The sequence below is a fragment of the Nicotiana tomentosiformis genome, chromosome 2 (genome assembly GCF_000390325.3).
Source record: "Nicotiana tomentosiformis chromosome 2, ASM39032v3, whole genome shotgun sequence".
Taxonomy (NCBI): domain Eukaryota; kingdom Viridiplantae; phylum Streptophyta; class Magnoliopsida; order Solanales; family Solanaceae; genus Nicotiana; species Nicotiana tomentosiformis.
Window position 1 is genome coordinate 25659599 of NC_090813.1, and position 20209 is coordinate 25679807.

At 35.8% G+C, this 20209-nt stretch overlaps 2 protein-coding genes across 4 annotated transcripts; both read left to right on the forward strand.

Moving 5' to 3' along the window:
• The first annotated feature begins 549 nt into the window (after nucleotides 1-549).
• Nucleotides 550-4030, forward strand: LOC104101286 (protein trichome birefringence-like 35). Its single transcript, XM_009608734.4, has 6 exons — nucleotides 550-785; nucleotides 1477-1756; nucleotides 2149-2320; nucleotides 2498-2694; nucleotides 2881-3030; nucleotides 3513-4030. The coding sequence occupies exons 1-6, from the start codon at nucleotides 644-646 to the stop codon at nucleotides 3841-3843; spliced, it is 1272 nt and encodes a 423-aa protein (XP_009607029.1). The 5' UTR covers nucleotides 550-643; the 3' UTR covers nucleotides 3844-4030.
• A 1273-nt stretch (nucleotides 4031-5303) lies between these two features.
• On the forward strand, nucleotides 5304-12418 carry LOC104101287 (protein DETOXIFICATION 44, chloroplastic). Of its 3 annotated transcripts, XM_009608735.4 has the most exons (12): nucleotides 5309-5864; nucleotides 6654-6782; nucleotides 6873-7015; nucleotides 7278-7413; nucleotides 8291-8387; nucleotides 8485-8585; nucleotides 9222-9385; nucleotides 9779-9850; nucleotides 9983-10099; nucleotides 10388-10483; nucleotides 11173-11294; nucleotides 11888-12418. In XM_009608735.4, exons 1-12 carry the CDS (start codon nucleotides 5429-5431, stop codon nucleotides 11949-11951), a joined length of 1677 nt encoding a protein of 558 aa, XP_009607030.1. In that variant the 5' UTR covers nucleotides 5309-5428; the 3' UTR covers nucleotides 11952-12418. The 3 variants fall into 3 exon arrangements, 2 of the variants coding, with proteins under 2 accessions (XP_018627986.1, XP_009607030.1); XM_018772470.2 differs by lacking the exons at nucleotides 11173-11294; nucleotides 11888-12418 and adding an exon at nucleotides 10765-11166 and having other exon boundaries at nucleotides 5304-5864; XR_687422.3 differs by lacking the exons at nucleotides 11173-11294; nucleotides 11888-12418 and having other exon boundaries at nucleotides 5305-5864; nucleotides 9983-10225.
• The last annotated feature ends 7791 nt before the right edge of the window (nucleotides 12419-20209 follow it).

The window sequence follows — 20209 nt, forward strand, 5'->3', positions numbered from 1 at the left end:
CCTTTTTATTTTTGAACGCAATATAAAAAATTTCAACTAATCACGAATATAAACCGTAATAAGAAAAGGTTGATCAAGTGAAAATAAAAAGAATAGGAACATACATTATATAAGAATGTAAATCAGAGAGTTCGTGCTTTGCAAAAATATTGAAGAGATTATGGTAAATCTTAAAACAAAAAAAGTAATTACGGCTAATTGTAAAGGGAACCGACATTAAACGTGCAAAACACAAACAACTCCCATAGTTGTTTTTTTTTTTTTTTTTGTGAACCAAAATAAATAAATAAATAAATAAAACTCCCGTAGTTTTTTATTTTTTATTTTTTTTATTTTATACAACTCGCTTAGTTAGATGCACGTTATCTAGGAATCAATAAGGTGGACCCTTCCATTATTAATAAATCCAAAATTTAAGGGTAATTTGATCCAAATCATAATTCTTAATTGTTGCCATATAAGCAAACACAATCATAAAATCATACTTTAATCGCAATAAGCAGATATTATTATTTTCATAAAAAGTTGTTCAGATTTAAAAGGGTGTCACTGTCGGCTGTCCAAATACATTAGTCAATCAATATTCTTCATTCCTCTCTCTCTCTCTCTCTCTCTCTCTCTCTCACGCACACACACACACAAAATGCAGAAATGGCCGAAGAAGAGAACACAGTATCCTCTCATAGCGCTCATCTTCTTCGTCTTCATAGTTTTCTCTATCCTCTATAATGAAAGTAGCATTCAAGAAATTCATTCCAAACACACCCTCCCAAGAATTCCTCCAGGTCAGTCTTGTGATCTTGTCATTTCTTGGGTATCAGCAAAATCCTTTCTTTTTGACATTTTCGTCGTTTTTTGAGCAAATTTTCTAGGGTTTTTTTGTGGGGTTCTGTATATAGTGCCTTTTTGTGCATTTTCTTGAAATTGGAATTCAGAAACAAACATATTTTTAGAACCCCTTTTTTCCTTGAATAAGTTATTTCAAATATTATGCTAAAAATGAAAAAAGAAATTTGATGTTTACACTCTCCATCCCACTTTATGTGTCATTTGTTACTGTCACAAAAGCGGATCCAAGATTTGAAGTTTATGGGTTCGGAATCTAATATGTTTAAGTTAAATTAATAAATTATAAATTTTTTAAGACAAATACATGGTTTGGACAAAAGCTACTGGTTTAAGCCGAACCTGTAGGTTGTGTTCTAGCACCGCCTCTCTTGACTTGAGCCCAAGTTAAAGAAAGACAGAAAGACTTTTGAAATATGTGATTTAAAACAAGCCATAGACATCTGTGTAGCTATAAATTATCTCATTAACGATAAAATTTGAATTTTATAGTTAACTATTTCTAGATATAGATATTGAAAGTTGTCATTCTTTTTGGGATAAACCGAAAAGGAAAGTGTTCCACTTAATTGGGACTCAGGGAGTATTTCATTTTTGAGTCCATCTGAGGGGATTTTTGTGGTTTTGTAGTGCCTTTGGATAAATCAAGTGCTTGCCAGTCCACTGTGAAGTATAGTGGAAAGAGAGCTGAATGGGATAGCTTCAAACCGGAGATTAGTGGCCGAAGAGAAATGCCGGAGACATGTGATTATTTTTCAGGGGAATGGGTGTTTGATAATAGTTCATATCCACTGTATAAAGATTCGGATTGTCCTTATATGTCTGATCAATTGGCGTGCCACAAGCATGGCCGACAAGATCTGGACTACCAGTACTGGAGATGGCAACCTCACCACTGCAATTTGAAGAGGTAACATTTTGATTTCCATTAATTTCTTTTCTGCTTTTGTGTAATAGCTCATTTGTAACCAATACCTAAATATAATAACATTAAATAAGCAACTGAATCATTAGATGATAGAATATTCGAATAATTTCTATTTGCCCAAGCCTTGGTAGATAGAGTTACCTACCTGTGCTGGTCGGAAATAACAGTTACCAGGTGGAACAGTCGAGGTGTGCGCAAGCGGCAGGTTGGCCTAGACACCACTTTTACTAAAAAAAGTTGTTAACGTTAATCAAATTATAAAATATTAGATTAGTTAATCTCACCCTATACATGTTTGAATTTTTGAATTATAATTGTAGAAATTGTTGTGTCATGCTTATTACATTTATTGACTTGTTAATGTTGATACACAGGTGGAATGTGACTGAAATGTGGGAGAAATTAAGAGGGAAAAGACTAATGTTTGTGGGAGACTCACTGAATAGAGGACAGTGGATATCGATGGTGTGTCTTTTGCAATCTGTTATTCCTGCTGAGAAGAAGTTCATGACACCACAGGCTCACCTTTCAATATTTAGAGCAGAGGTCAAGTGAATTTTTTTGAGTATATGAGATTTATCATTCTACTAAGTGATCTCAAACTTTATATAATGTCAAGCTTGACTCAATTTATAGGTATCTCGGTATATGCAGATGGTATTGATTATGTCTAGAAAATATAACGACTGTTACTAAATTCATGTGTTTCGGTGTTGATGACAGGAATACAATGCCAGCATAGAGTTTCTTTGGGCGCCACTTCTTGTCGAATCAAATTCTGATGATCCTGTTGATCACAGACTGCCTGAGCGAATACTTCGTCCTGATTCACTTCTTAGGCATTCATCAGAATGGATGCACGCTGATATATTAGTCTTCAATTCATATCTTTGGTGGAGACAGGGCCCTGTTAAGTTATTGTAAGTATGAACTCTAATTAGGTCATGACTTAAGCAGATATGCCAAGACCTAATATTTGACATCTCAGAAAGCTGATAAATGAAAACTTTCAGCTCAAGGAACGATTATTATTTATATATCTAAATAAATTGAAGTTTTGCAAAGAAAGAAGGATTGCTTTCTTATCAGTTCCATTACTTTTTTAGATGGAGTAGCGAAGAAAATGGAGTTTGTGAGGAAATAGATGGGTTGGGAGGCATGGAGTTAGCTATGGAAGCATGGGCAAAGTGGGTGGATTCCAATGTTGATCGCGCGAAGAAGGTCTTTTTTGTCACTATGTCCCCTACGCATTTCACGTAAGTGAGAAGCTCTTCGTTTATTTCTAAAGCTTACTTTAAGTACTTAACTACAAAGGTCTTAACTATATGCCTGCATGGATTTGACTGGATTCCAAAGTTCAGAATCAATTTTGATTGTTATATATGAACTAATTAGGAGATTGGAAGCAGCTTGTTTTGTGTATGTTGATTTTTGCACCTAATATTAAGTAGCTAAATTTAACATTTTTAGTTAGATTGTCAATGCCAGGTGAAACATTGGCGGTGAACTAAACTGATAAAAGATTTGCACCCAACATAATACTCTCATTTCATTTGCGATTGTGCATTTATTGATACGAGTTCATAAATGTCTCACCATTATTTAAAGTTGATGCCGAGTTCCTTCTTCATTTGAAATATTAATTTGGATCCGACATGAAAGATGCTTATCTTGGTTTAGATTTATCTCTTCTCTACAGTAAGAAATCGTGTTTTTTTTTTCTTCTTTCAAAATTCAGGAAACAAGAATGGGAACCAGGAAGCGAAGGAAACTGCTACGACGAGAAGCTTCCAATAAAGAATGGAACATACTGGGGTATAGATTCTGACTTTCCCACAATGCAGATGGTTGAAAGGATACTGGCCAAGTTGGGCTCAAAGGTTAATGTTCTCAACATTACTCAGCTTTCAGAATATAGGAAAGACGGCCACCCTTCCATATATCGTAAGTTTTGGGAGACGCTGACTCCTGAGAAATTAGCAGATCCTGCAAGTTACTCGGATTGCATCCATTGGTGCTTGCCTGGCGTTCCTGATGTATGGAACGAGCTGCTATTTCAATTTTTGTGAAAAAAACAGGTGCACTTTGTAAGTAATCTTTCCACTATCATAGGAGAAAAGAAAAGTTCACACCTTAACGTAATGTACATCTCGAATGAGCACGCCCTTATTTCTACTGTTAGTATTGAAGCAAAATCTTGAACCTCAAGGTAAACCAATTGCAGAGTGAAGAGATGATGCTTCTTTCGTTTGAGTTTCACTTTGATAGTTTGGTGATTCTCAATAACAATGCTGCTGGGAGATAGTAAGTACCCGTTGAAATAGTTGAAGTATGTTCAAACTAGCAGATATCAGCCTTATAGAAAAAAGTCGTTCTTCTGTTTTGCTCGAAATTTTGTTTAAATGAGTGTATACCATGAACCACAGTTGGGGGAATTCAAATTAGAATATATGAACTTCGCGAAGAGTATCAAAAGCTCATTAGCAGCAAGTCAATTCAGTAAATTGAGGTTCGTGAGCTTAGCCCAAAGCCACTAGCCAAGTCAATGCATAAAAGAGTGTATTCTAGACCTGCAGTATGAGCATTCTTGTATCTTCTAATCTGCTAATATGTTTAGTAATTATGCTACTCTGGCTAATACTTTAGCATTGAACTTGGGAATATTCAGATTGGCCCTTGAAGTTTGGAGTGAGCAGCACAATTATCCACTGAAGTACTTTTATTACTCTTTCTGGTTCACTTTAAGTGATTTTTTGGCTCTTTTAGGACATTTTAAGTAATTCACCTTTTAGCATTAATTAATAATGAAATTGACCATATTTACCTTAATTTGCTCGTTGAAAATATAACAAATTACTCCTAGGCTCTTTATTCCAAAGGCAACTTTGGAAAGTTTACATTAATTCTTTCTTGATATCTGAAAAAATTAAATATTATGGACCACAAAAAATCACTTAAAGTGGACCGGAGAAAAACAAACCACAACCAAACGGACAGTTGAGCATTGTAGAGGTATAAGAGATTTTCATATATGAAATACAGTGGAAAAGTTTTACACTGTCAGACGAAATGATCAAGATATGGAGATGGGTCAAGCACATTCTTAGTTTACAAAATGTATTAATCATGAAGGTGCATTTGAACACTTCAAAATCCAAGAATGAAATATGACTTTTTAGAGAATGCAGAAACTTACTGAAATTGAAAACAACGGAAAGATATATCCCTTCCGATCGAATAACCAATTTAAGTACAAGATTTCAAAGTTTCTAATTTTTCGTGTGCTCAAAGTCAAACATTGATTCCTTAATTCGTTTAACTCAAAACCGAACTAATTATAATTAAATAATAGATCATAATTCTTTATAACAAATATATTGAAGAGTATCTGGAAAATTGTTGAAAAAAGGAGAAAATGGTACAAAATAACAACTACTCATATATAATCTAAATAACAAAATTTGGCGCCCTAAGTGTCGGTACAGTATAATGTTAGGAAAGATATTTTATTGAAGAACTCGCATTCCAGCCGTTAATTTAGTTGATAGCCAAACAAAATTTACCTTTCTTATTCTTCCCCACGTATCTAAAAAGCCAGATTCTATTCACCTTCTTCTTCTATCCAAAATATTTTTTTTTCTTTCCCAAGCAACAATGGCGTCTGCTCTTTACCACCAAAATAATCCCTTATTTACGCAGTCTCTTCACCAAAAAAATTATAATTACAGTTATTTCTGTTATTCTACTATTCTTCCGCTAAAGAGTATTAATACTAACTACTCAACTCGACTGCGTACTACACTAATCAAATCTTCTAGGGACAAAAATCGTATTGTCCTATCCGAAACTTCTGTCGATAATACCAATTCCAATTCTGATTCGGGAGAAAGTCGGGTCAAGAGTCCGGATCCTGACCCAGGACCCGATTCGGACCTTCCATCCTCGTCATCGTTGTTGGATTCAGTCTCTTCCCTGCTGAAATTAGATGGAACTGGATGGGAGATTATGTCCATTGCGTTGCCCGCGGCGTTAGCTCTTGCTGCTGATCCCATTACTTCACTTGTTGATACTGCATTTGTTGGACATTTGGGTACTTTTTTACTATCCCTTCTTTGTTATGGTTATGTTCTCCAGTGAGCTGATATTTAATTTAATTCCAATCCTGCCTCTGCCAAGGGATCATAGTAGAACAATATGACTAGCTGATAGCTGTGTGATTTAAACTAGCTGCTGAAACGGGGTAATTTGTGGATGGTCACTCAACTTTTACTTCATTGCACCAAATTCACTAAATTATTTTTTTAATGAGAAAGTTACTCAACTTTGTCTAAGTATCACATAAAGTCGCTAAATATTTTGTAACAAGTCATTCAACTTTGCCTAAGTATCATGCAAAATGTCTCGTTTGTTTCCTCCTAGTAACTGTTATGTAAGACGTTGAATGACTTTTGGGTTACAAAAAATAGTTAAATTTTGTGATACCTAGGTAAAGTCAGTTGCTTTTTTGTTACAAACAAAAGTTTAGTTACTTCGGTGCAATACGGTGAAAATTGAGTCATCATCCATGAAATTAACCCTGAAGGAACCGTTACTTAACTTGTTTGACTTAATGTGAAATAGTTACTAGGATTAAGATGAAAGTTAAAAATGTGCTTTACTTACTATTTACAATTTGGTAAATTTAAAACTAGTTCAAATACTGTATAAGTGGGTTGCAACTAAAGTTTAGTTTGAAGACTGGGTCCCACTTTAAGAAAAAAAGTATTGTTCCGACATTGCTGAAATAAAGTAGGAGAGGATAAAATTTTGAAATGATGAAGTACAACATTCTGGTCCATGTTTCATGTTTGTCTTACTTATCTATGCATGTGTTTTGTAGGATCGGTTGAATTGGCAGCAGTAGGTATTTCTGTATCAGTTTTCAACCTCATATCGAAATTATTCAATGTTCCTTTGCTCAACGTCACAACTTCTTTTGTTGCTGAAGAGCAGGCATTAATTGCTAAAGGTGACAGTGGTCTTTTGTCAAAGCGCTACTTTTAATTTATCAAACATTCTGCATTTACCTGATATGGGTTATATTTTTTTCTTTAATTAGGTCGCTCACCTGATTCACAAAGCAAAATACTACTTCCTTCAGTATCAACTTCTTTGCTACTTGCTCTTGGCCTTGGCATTGCAGAAGCTGTTGGACTTTCTTTTGGCTCCGGTTTCCTGATGAATACCATGGGTATATCTGTTGTATGTCTTAATTTGGAAAACAAATTTATCTTCTAGCATGAGGGCTAAATTCTTCTCTTCCAATTCCCAAGTCGTAAGCTATTGAGGCCTTTTTTGTTCGGGCAATATATCTTGGAGAATGACATAGTGACAATCAGATCTCAGAGATGCCACTTGGATTTATGCTTCCCCTATTCCCGTGCATTAGTATAAAGCCCATGTGTCTTGATGTTTGCTGAAGATCTTCAATGTAAATCCATTTGGGATTGTTGATGTGTTGCAGGATTCACCAATGCGTGTACCAGCTGAGCAATTCCTTACAATGCGGGCCTTTGGAGCTCCACCAATCGTAATAGCACTTGCTGCTCAAGGAGCATTTCGTGGATTTAAGGACACAAAAACTCCTTTATATGCTGTTGGCAAGTATCAAAGATATCCAAATACTTCTCTAATCTACATAAAACAAAGGCCACTTGGAAGCTGTCCTGGCATCTTGTGTCTAATATTCAAATTTCATAAATATTATTTATGGATTGTTGGTAGATAACTGCTTCAAGCTGTTTATTGCTGTTTGGATATTGACTTCACGAGCTCATTGGGAAAGTTGAGATGCAAATATTTTGTGTATATGGACCACTCATTTAGTTGAGCTAAATCTGTTTATTAAACCTCAATATATAGTAAGCTTTCAGACATAAGTACCGTTCCAACAATATAGGTGGTCTAGGCACTACTTTAGATTTTGACTTCATTTGATTTTATATATCTTGGAAGAGAAAAATTCATATAGGTGATACCTACTAGTTGTGAATAGGTTTTAGACTTGGTAGTTGGTAGAGAACTTTATTATTACTATTATATATATACTTATTTATTTTACTTGCATTTTTATTTTATTTTATTTTAGTAATTATGATGATATGAATTGAGCTAAATGAAAGGAATGAACATGTTTATTGCCGACCCCAACTTGTTTGGGACTGAGGCGTAGTTGTTGTTGTTTTGATTTTATATATCTTGAATAAGTAGGGATAAGATCTAACATTTATTAAAGACTTGTTTAGCTTAGTAAACTAGGAAAACAACTCTTGAAAATGCTACTACCTTGTAAGACGGGCTAGAGTATGGTTTTATATTAACAAATTATTGTCTTCGCTTGATGGCATATCTCGGCTCCCGCTTCAGTATGGTCTGCTAAATACGGCTCTTTTTTTGTTATGTCCCAAATATTTAAGTATAATCCTTCCTTAATGCTTCTACTTCTATATCTGACAAAGAACAGTTCTGGATTGTCAGGAGCTGGTAACTTGCTAAATGCATTATTGTCTCCAATTTTGATATTTCCCTTTGGTTTTGGTATTAGTGGGGCTGCAACTGCTGCTGTGATATCTGAGTATGTTGGTGATGCGGTAAACCTTTACTTTGTACATGATATAACTTCCTGTCCACTTTCTCTATCTTATTTTTTGTTTGATCTACATTTTTACCAGATACTTGTCTGCTTTTATCCTTATGTGGAAGTTAAACGAAAAAGTACTTCTTATTGCTCCAGACGTTGACGTGGGAAGATTTGCTCAGTATCTTAAATCTGGTACTTTCCTGCAAACTGTCAAAACGACACCTGAATCAGGATATCTTTTGTAGTTAACAAAGAAAATTTTGATGAAAAGGCTCCCATTTTGTGTGGATAATGTTTTTGACACAATAGTCAAATATGTCCAACTGAATCTCCTATAGCAGCAGCTAGTGAAACTTGAAATTGGTATATCTGCATATAAATCTATGAATAGTTGAAGATGAATACTTCAAATGAGAAAATGATTGAAGATGTGAATATGATTTCATTCAAATATGAAGATTGAGTAATGGGAGAATGACGAAGGTACAGCAAATTAAGTTTAAAAAAAACTATAATGATTTGATCTATTCCATGATACTTCATAAATACAATCTCTTGCCTTTAATGAAACTAACAACTTTTATAGATTCTTTAGATCTGTTTCAAGAAAAAATGTAGATTGAAAGGATTACTTATACCAAACATATAAAGTAGCATTTGGTCTTTAAGCGACTGCAGAATATTTTTCTATGTCTGAACCCGTGGAAAGATAACTAAGAGTTTCTCTTGTGGACTTTATCAAAACACATCAAAATGCTCTAGGTTAAGCTTATTCAAAATGAAAAGATCGAACCTATCTTAGGTTAATCTTGTTCTTATCTTTTCCAGGTTCCCTTCTAATAGGGAGGACTTTAGCACTTCTAATTACCACTACGCTATCAACAGCAATGGCAGCACAAGAGGGCCCCGTTCCTATGGCTGGTCATCAGATCTGTGTTCAAGTTTGGCTAGCTGTATCATTGCTAACTGATGCCTTGGCACTTGCTGGACAGGTGAGCATACTTTGACTAAACTATTTGTTTTCTTTGCCATCATTTCTGGCTTTATTGAATAATTTTCAGAAAATTTTTCAGCAGCTCTGTTTTTATGTCTCAGTGAAAGCCAAATACTATTCAATTTTATTAGTGATTAGGACCTCAATTGTGCTTCCCTGTAACAGATGGAACTGCATCATATAACTCCTGAATCTCTTCTTTTAATTTCTTTTTTTTTTTTTTTGGTTGTCACTTACCTATGAAGTCACAGGCTTTTCTTTAACTGAAGTTCCCAACGAGGTCATATTTAGACAATTTCCATGGAATTATTTCCTGCAATCTTTAGTTGTGAAATAGGAGTTTAGTCTTTCGATGCTTTTTTGATTGCATTCTTATTCTGTTGATTTTTAGGCTCTCCTTGCCAGTGGAGTTTCTCAAGGTAATTATGGCCAAGCACGAGAAGTGGTTTATAAAGTTCTACAGGTAACTTGGTTTCCTACTCCAGTACTCTTTATTAATTCTCAACCCTAATTACTGACTCAGCTTGTAAGAGAAAACATTAAGAATATAATATTGACTTACTACATCTTTTACTCTTTATGTGAATTATGTCAGATTGGTGCATTGACAGGAGTCACCTTGGGTTTTAGCTTGTTTGTTGGTTTTGAAGCGCTCTCCGGCTTATTCAGCTCAGATTCTGAAGTCCTGGAAATTGCCAGATATGGTACTCTGGTATGAAAGTCTTATCCAGATTTCTCAGCATTTTTCCGGTGGATTTTGAACCCCAAAACTGTAGCATGTTCCCCAAAGTTGACATATATTTATGTTAGACTACAATTCCTGCTTTGCACCAGCTAGGTAATTTCTTTATCATGAAATTGTTTTGGTCATTTAGAAGTAATTACACAGCTGTCATTTCTAAACTTGTATAAAGTTGTCGGGTTTCCTTATCTAGACTTGATATTTGAATGATAAATTAAACTACTCATTCTTTTCTTATTAATATGATTTGTTGGACAGTTTGTTGCTGGATCTCAGCCAATAAATGCCATTGCCTTCGTTCTTGATGGGCTCTATTATGGTGTTTCAGACTTCGAATTTGCTGCATATTCTATGGTAACACATTTCTGCACCTTTCTTCAGAAAATAGTATTCTGACCTGCGCAACCAGAAATAGAGCCAGAGTAGAATCAAAGTGAGAAGCAAGAATGTAAACTTTTACACTGGAACACCTACTAAATGTTTAGATATATACTTAGTTTTTGCTTTAATTGAATAACTATTAGCACCAGCGGCAAATTAAAAGGAAAATATTAGGCAGAGTCTATATGGTTCAATGAGGTGATCAAAATGTTGAACAAAAGAAATCTTTATATGATATTTGTATTTCTGGTTAGGCTTTTGCTTTTTCAGTAACATTATGTAAGAAGATGCCTGGAAGGAAACGTCTAGAGAAGAGTTAAAACAGGATCAAGCAATAAGTTGTCCTGGAAGCTGATTATGCATAGTAATGAATTATTGTCCCAACTCCCAATGTTGGTTGCTACATGTTCTAGGGCCTTTGTTACAAATGAATAAAGTAAAGACTAGAACATACATTTCAATTTGAGTTGGCTGGCTTTTAGCCAATCAGTGAGATGCTGCTTGAACATTCTTGTTGGTGTATCTAATTGAATGTGATCCAAACACCAATTGGGGAAAAAAGATGATGGATTTGGAGTGTGTCCTACATTATGACCAACAAGATAAATATCGTTAGATTATGTTCTCTCCTTCTGATTCAGCTTCCTATATTTGTCAAACAGTTTCTGATTGGACTAGTCTCCTCAATCTTCTTACTTGTGGCTGCACCATCATTTGGTCTTCCTGGAGTCTGGGCGGGACTTTTTCTCTTCATGACTTTGCGTGTTGTAGCTGGATTTTTGAGGTAAATCTCTGTGTCTATCTCTTTCGTCAACCTTAGAGAGAATTTTGGTAATTTTACAAATTGAACCAAGTTGCATTTTATCGTATATGCTGTCTTAGTTTTTTCATTTAGTTAATGAAGTGGCAGTCTTAGTCAGTTGCTTAATGCTGTAACGAATAGTAAAAAGCTCTTTGTTTTCCATTTTGACTGTATTAATCATTAATTGAAAGTTGTAGGTTGAATCAAAGCCTCAAATTTCTGTATATTTCTAGGGAAAAAACAATGGCGTTTGAGTCATAATATTTCTGTTGTAGCTTGGTTTATTTGATTTTTGTCCTTGAGTGTTTGAGTCATAATATTCCACTTGCAGCAAGGTGAACAGAATCTATTTTAGTAATGCAGGTTATTAATCTCTCCAGTGATCATCATTAGTCTCTTTGGTACAATTAGCTTTAAGAACTCTCCTATGGCCTAGTTACCGGCCAAGTGGTTACGCCTCTAAGTCACCATAAAATGGAAAATGGTCTAAATCGTTATGTTCATGTCATAGCCTTTTCTTTTCTGTAGTGTTACCTTTCAGCGAGAAATTTTTGACAAGTACTTGTGAATAGCAGGTTACAAACAAGAGATGGACCATGGAAATTTCTTCGGTCGGATATGGAAGAGGATGGTGTCTGACTTTCAATGAGCAAGTGATTGATTCTCTATAATCGTCGGCAAACTCTATTAGGCTTATGCTAAGGATTGTGTGAATTGCTGATCATACTTTACACAGGCTTTTACAGATCTTGGCAAAATTCAACTCATGATTTCTGGAAGACATTCTACAGTACAGGCTGTTGATTTCATCAGTCTCTTTGGTCTGTACTGAGGGACTGACGATTTATGTTTTTGAGACCGCTATTGTGGAGGTTTCAAGAACAACCATCTTTTTTAAAGACCTATGATCAAGCTAAATCATCTCACTGACCATTTGAAAAGTCTAGCTACATTCCAACTTGGAAAAATTTCCTTTCCTTTTTCTCCATGTTGTAAAATAATTCAAAGAGAGAAGACTTTGGATCATCAGCCAAGTGATACTTGTAAAGTTGAATAGCTTATTTGACACATAATTGTATACTAATTTAAAAGAGTATCATTCTTCATGCACTCTCTCTTTCTGGATAAGTTTGCTCTGCATTCTCATTCTTCAAGATTTTGTTATTTCCTATTTTGGTGTTGAGACAGCATTTGTAAGCTCCAAAACCTGCTTAAACAAATGGGCTGAAATTACCAATTTCAGAACCCAAATCAGTAGCTACACCATATAATAGGAGGAGTAGATATTTCATTTGAAGTTTTACCAGCTTTATGTATTTCCTTTTCTTGTAGTACTGAAGTAAAACATACAGAAAAAATGCATGCTTAATTTTATTTTATTTTGTTTTTCTACAGAGAAGTCATAGGCTCGTAGCTCCCTTTACTGGATTGCGGATATTCCGGCTATGAGATCATACCAAAATACCATCTCAGGTTTTGAGTCGACATTCTTGATAGATGAAAACATGGTCAGTGAGAATTCATATAGTCGACCCTAACTTGTTTGGAATTGTGGCAATGGTGTAGTAGTAACTAAAATAGAATCTACATGATCTTAAATGGCACATGATAAAAGGCACATTTCAGAATACAAAATATCTTTTTGCTCTTCCTCCTCTAGGCATCTTCTTTTCCAGACAATTGACTTCGGAAATATTCTTAACCGACCATGTTAACAAGGTCAAAGGGAAAATATCAAATGCAAACCATGTGCAATATTACTGAGAAAGATTGATGAGAATAAAGTGCAAGATTGAGATTCCTCTTTGAAACACTAATCCCATAGAGATTCTTTGAATGTGTGAGATCTCTCTAAAAGCTTATTTTTGCCTTCCCAATTTGTTCTTAAAACTTTAACCTTGTTTTTAATATTGCACCATTAGAGGGGTGCATTTGAAAGTCTACATAAGACATGACCAACTATCTCAAGTGATATTTTTCTCATTTATTCCTCTAGTTGTGCTATTTGTAAATCCCGTCAGAGATGATCATTTTTAATTTTCATTAATTTCGAACGACCAAAATATCCGCAGTAGAATTTGCATTTCTGATGTGAACTATTCTTATATTCCCACATAAAAATGCTAGTCTCATGTCTATTTCATAGAAGAGGTATACAAAGAAAAATTGTGTAACATTATTGTTGTAGCTCAATCCTTCATTTTCAGTTTTTCACATAGGTTGGTATAAAGATGATCGAGACAATGAAAAAACAGACAAAGATATGGCAAGAAAAATGTGTTGAATATACATATATAATGGAAACCATAAATAGACTTTAATTTATGGAGAAAATGGACCACGAAAGCACCATAACAAGTGGTATAACATTATTGTTGATCCTCAATCTCCTATTTTCACATAGGATGTTTCAAAATTAGCTTCAGCAAAATGCCCCTTCATTTTTTTATCCCACTCTATTTCACCTCAATATAAACACTTTATATACATAGCAGCAATTTAAACAGTTATCCCCCCCCCCCCCCCCTTTTATTTTTCTTTAATAAACTGGAGCAGCCACTCATGAACTAGTGCTATACTTCAGTAATGTCATCATTCACAGACCACCTGATTGTCTTCCCGTATAATCATTTTTTCTCTAGCCAAAGGATTAAAAGAAAAAAAGAGGGGGAGCCCGGTGCATAAAATATACTGCGTTCAGGCAGGATAGGGAAAAGGGCTCATCCAAAGGTGTGTGATGTAAGCAGCCTACTGTATGCAAAGTCAAGGGAAGGGTCCATCCAAGGGGGTGTGATACGTAAGCAGTCTACCCTAACACAAGGGTCACCCAATTAATTTTACGAATCGAATCAATGACCTAAAGGTTAGCGAACTGAAACATCTTAATAGATCAAGGAAGAAAAATCAATTGAAACCCAATTAGTAGCGGCACACAAACAAAGAATGTCATTATGTTGCGGGATGTTATTTGCCAAGTTGGAAAAATAAAGCAGTCCGAAGAGTATAACTCAAGGGCAATAGCTACTCCCAGAGGCGGAGCCAGGATTTGAAATTTATGGATTCGGGATATTAGTCTGTTTAAGTTACTGAGTTCTAAATTGATAATTTGTTCATATTTAATGATTTTTTTAACACAAATACATAGTTTGAACCAAAACTACTGGATTCGGGCGAACCCGTATCTAGGATGCTAACTCCGCCCCTGGCTACTCCATCAACTCAATTTCGTTGTGTAAGTAAGGATGCCAGTTATCATATGCTGAACTTGAAACACATGGTTGCTAGGCAAAGGATATTGGACAATAACATGGTTGTACAAGTGGTTTGGGAAATATTTGCCTAAAATAAAAGGGATTAACTAAGAGTTGCAAGATTCCATTTTAAGAAAAATTATTTAATTGATTGAAATTTTGATCTAATCCTGTCATATAGTTATTGTTAGACTTAGGCGCAATATGAGTCTAACCAAGCTTCTTACTGTTTGCGTTAGAGTCAAGTCGAGCTTACATTTAGTCAAGTATGAGCTTAGTGAGAGTTGACTCTTTTCTAGTATTTGTTTTTGCCTGCTGAGAATGCCACTAAGATGTTCTCATTTACTGATATACAAATAATTGAAAGTAATAAAATTAAAATAAAATTTAATTTTTTTAAAATTTGAATTGACTTTACAATAGTTATTAAACAAACTATAATAGAGGTGTTATGAATATTGAATTAATGAAAATAATAATTTAACTTTAACTTTAACTTCTTGTTTTACAAAACAAAATTCAAATAAACTAATCGATAAAGAAAAATATAATAATCGATCGCTTAAGTTTAAAATTGAATTCAAATGGGATTTAATTTCATGAAATTAGTTTAAATTAAAACTTAATTGTAGCGTGCTTATATCAAATGGTTTTTTAGACTCGTATCAATAATAAACTTAAAGTTTTCTACTAAATTGAATCTCATTAAAAAGGCAGTCCGGTGTATAATATATTCCGCGTTCATACAGGGTCCGGAGAAAACCGCACCCAAGGAGTGTAACGTAGACAGTCTACCATTATGGTAGTGACTGTTTTCACAGCTCGAACTCGTGATATATAGGTCACACAAACACAAATTTACCGTTGTTCCAAGGCTCCTGGTAATCATAGCACCATTCCATGAAAAACTTACATAATTTAAAAACCTCCCTCCATGTTTAACTCGTTTCTAATGTACAATATTATGTCTACAAATAAATATTAAAGAAAAACTAAATTGTGCAGTGAGCTGGACAGGCAAAAGCATCAACTCTTTCAAATTCCATTGAACAAACATATAGAAATCGTGCTATCATTCTAAAACCAATTATGAAAACAGTAATTTGTTATGCAAATTTTCTTTTAGTTTATTTGATACGCAAATCTGGAACTTTTATTTAAATAATAGCAGCACGTACACATTTATCATCGGATAATGACCGGGGCGGCTCCAATGTTATGGAAGTCAAGACTTGTGGAATCTCAAATCTAAATGTGGTCTTTTTGGACTAAAGAGACACAAATAGATTAAAAAAATAATTGGTCACCATTTTATATATAGCGCGATTATTCACCGCGTTATACTTTAACGGCAGTTTTATCCGTTAAGGTATAGCGTGGTTATTCACCGCGCTATATTTGAACGATAAAGGTATAGCGCACATATATAAGGCGCTATAGTATAATGATTTATATATGCGTGTTATACCTATATTAAAAAAAAAAAATCATGTCTTCTCCTTCCCCAACCAGACGTGAACCAGCTCCCCCCTCCCCCAAATTTTTAACGCAAAAAAAAACTCCATTGGAGCCCACCGGTCCCACAAAAAGTGTAGATTCTCGGTATTGTAGCAAGCTAACATCGGATCTAAGGCGTTATCGCGTAGTGAATTGCTCGTTTCGGCCCCCAAATCATCAAATCTTCACCTTTTAAAAAATTTAAAATCGAGGTATTCCGACTTATTTTTTGTTAAAACTCGTGTATTAAAAATGCCTATTAGTTATTTTTTACTGTGATATATGTTCTTTCATTATTGTTTTGTAATTTAATTAATTTATTTGTTTTTATTCAGATTAGATTATTATTGTGCTAAAAATATTAGTAAAATAGAGAAATTATTATTTTATGAATAATTAATGTTATTAATTGTTATAAAAAATATTTTGTTAGTTATTTTTTACTGTGGTATATATATTGTTTAAATTAATTTGTTATTTTTTATCCGGATTAGATTATTTATATGATAAAAGATTAGTAAAATAAATAAATTATTATTTTATGAATAATTAATGTTATTTAGTTCAATTTTGTGTTATGTTGTGCCTATAATTTTTATGTATCGCCCGTAATTATATTGTAGTGCCCTTTAGCGTAGTACAATGTAGTGCCCTTTAGCGTAGTATCTTTATAGTTATTGAAATTAATCATTTAATTATCTGTCAACCCCAAAAATATCTAAAAGAAGATGATAGTTCAAACACAAAGTCTCTCGAATACTAGGCAACAAATGTAAGAAAATAACATAAAAAATAACAATATTTGTCATACTAATTATTTGTACCTGAATACTTATTAATTAAATCATGCATTCATATAAAAATTAATTATTTAATTCTATTATACCCAAAAATAGGTGAATAAGAAAGAAGCATATAAAATAATAAACTAACATATAAAATTATAATATAAAAAATGTATCAACCTAAGTAACAATATAGTAAAAATATCGATTAAATATTAATATAAAAGATATTGCAATATATTTAAAGATGTTAAGTAATTAAAAAAAATACTTTAATTAATATTTTTCAATTTACAGACATCGTCATGGAGGTTCCCCATGTGCATCCCGGACCTGCATCTCTAGAGCTACTGTTGCTACATGCCAACCATAGATCTTCATACATATGGGATGGGCAGTGTTTGTCCCGGACATTCTGCCCCGATATGTCGGTTGCAGTTCGACTGGGCGTTGATCACAGCTATGATAGAGCGGTGGCGACCGGAGACACACACGTTTCATCTACCCATCGGCGAGGCTACCATCATGCTTGAGGGCGTGGAGGTTCTTTTCGGGCTGTCGGTTGATGGATTACCTGTAGCTTACCCGCATGTTCTTAGAGACTACAGGGGATTGTATTACCTGCATATGTTGCAGCGGCTCACCGGATTCTAGCCAGCGGAGGAGACTGCATTGAGTGGGGCCAGTCATTTGCAGCTGATGCCCGTACGGCAACATCTGGAGGCGATGGATGCGGAGATTACGGATAATTCACCGCCGGAGGTCATGGACCGGCACATGAGATCGGTGTTGTTGTTAATGTTTGGTGGTGTATTGTTCCCGAACACTTCGGAAAACCTAGTCAGCTTGAGATTTCTATATCATAGCGGCTAGATGATTTACCTGGTTACAGCTGGGGTGCAACTGTTCTAGGTTACCTGTATAGGCAGATGTGTCGGGCGTGCATGGGCACCTAGAGAGACATTGCCGAATTTTTACCGCTGCTGCAGGTGAAAACATAGTCAATTATTTTCATGATTATAACATACATAGTAAAAAATACCTTAAATTTTACGTCCACAATCTATATTAGGTTTGGGCCTGAGAGCGGTTCCTGCAGTTCCAGCCACTTCTACCACCCATCGCTCCAGATGCACCACCTCCACCGTTTCTCCCTTTAGCTTGGAGGTGGGTTGATAGGCGAGGCTACGGACGCGAGGTCGAGGCTCGACATCATCTCCCCTATTACAAGGATTTGTTGGATTTGGTTGAAGGCGCGCATGTACATGTATTCTTAAGTTTACTTGGCCTGGCTTTATATGTGTTGCATTTACTTACTATTCTTATGTTTAATTAATAGTTCTTATGGAGGCCATACAACGACGCGCTCACAACTGGTTTGCCCGATTATTGCTTTCGCGGCCGAGCTATGTGGATCTCTTTTGTCCCACTGATATGTCTCAATATTTTCGAGCACCATGCTACCGAGCGAGTCCTTCGCCAGTTTGGTCGACCGTAGCTTGTACCTATTCTGCCCGCTTAGCTTAGGACACATTACCAGTGGGATGATCGTTCCAGGTTTGACCAGACATACTTGGACTGGCTAGAGGCTCAAATTGAGATTTAGGACCAGAGGTATAACCTGATTCTGCCACCCCCTCCACCTGAGCATACAAATGGCGAGCATGAGTATATGGGCTGGTATTGCAGCATTACCCGACTTCTCGTCGGGAATCCTGTTCATCGCGCTGGTGGTCGGTACATTCCATATGCCGGGAGGCATGAGGCACTGGTATGTTATTTGTTATACTTACTTATAATGTTAAATTATTCTTACTTAATTAATATTTGACATGTTATGCAGGCTATTGGCTTACATCAGTTATACCAGTTGGGACTGCAGATGCTGCAGCATACCGGCGAGGGAGCGGCAGCTTTGCACGAGTATAGCCAGCAAGTTACAGATCTGACTGCCCAGACATTGAGGCGTGCCAGAGATGATGAGTGATTAGGACACGAGGCTGCTTATGTGCTGCCATAGGAGTACCATCATGGGCCACCAGTGGAGCCTGAATGTGGTAGACGTGGCAGGCGTGGCCAAAGAGGAAGGGGTGTCCCACAAGGTCATGGTGGTCGGCGAGGATGGGGTCCCCAGCAAGGGGGCGTTGAGGCACCCGTGGAGGATATTAGAGATGATCGGCCGGGTGACCACCCTGAGCCACATGATGCTCCTCATGATATGCCGTTATTCAACCTTCAGCTATTGCCAGGGACTTTGCAGTTGACCCCGTCAGCTCCATTGTTGATCACGGGCACGTCCATTACGCGACAGGATTAGGATCAGTATTTTCCTGATCCCCCAAAGCCATCGACGATTGCTGAGGATCGTCCGACACGAGACGTGCATAGGGGGCGACGACTGAGTTATGGATCATCATCGAGGGATGTTGAGGATCTAGTACATACTTCATCTACTCTAGTGCACCTCGATGTTCCAACAGAGCGTTGCGGCGCTACTAAGGCGCAGGTTTGTTTGTATTACTATTATTTCTATTTGTTTTTATCTCATATATTAGTCAGTAATATCTAAAGCGTTTTTATTTTTTTTAAAGACATCGGCATCGCCCGTCACGGAGGCCGCATTGTGTGATACTAAGATACCGGGGACAGATGATTTAATTCAGGAGCCCATTGAGACCATGGTATGACCATTAAAAAAACATTTCCTAATATGTACGTTAGTAGTTATTATTTCATATAGTAAAATATCTTATTATTCTGTAGGTTAATGCCGGCCGGAAGGCCGCTTCTACCGAGTCCGTCAGCCTTACCGATAATCATGCTGCAACGCATCCTCCGATAAAGAAGAGACGTGATGAGGATGATTCTGATAGAGCGTGATGGGATGCGCCTCAGGCCAGCCAATGCTTTAAAGCATACAGGCTGTGATACACATTGGCATTTATTATTATTTGTATATATGACATTAAATATATAATAGCAACATTATTTATGTTTTACATAATTTGCGCATGTGTTTTTATTTCTCGAGATATTTAGTAGTCTAACAGTACAACACAAAAAAAATGACAGCTAAGAGTAATTTTAGGTTACATAACGCATATTGGTGCGGCGCTATGTTTAGCGTAATAATGATTCTTTCGGGTACAAGTGGGTCCAACTTTGTCAGTACGATAGCTTTTCAGGTCAGCAGCTTTTTCAAGCCGACAGTTTTTTCAGGTCGACGTGACAAAACATATAGCGCATATTGGTGAGGTGCTATGTTTCGCGTGATAATAATTCTTTCGGGTACAAGTGGGTCCAACTTTTTTAGTACGATAACTTTTCAGGTCAGCAGCTTTTTCAGGCCGACAGCTTTTTCAGG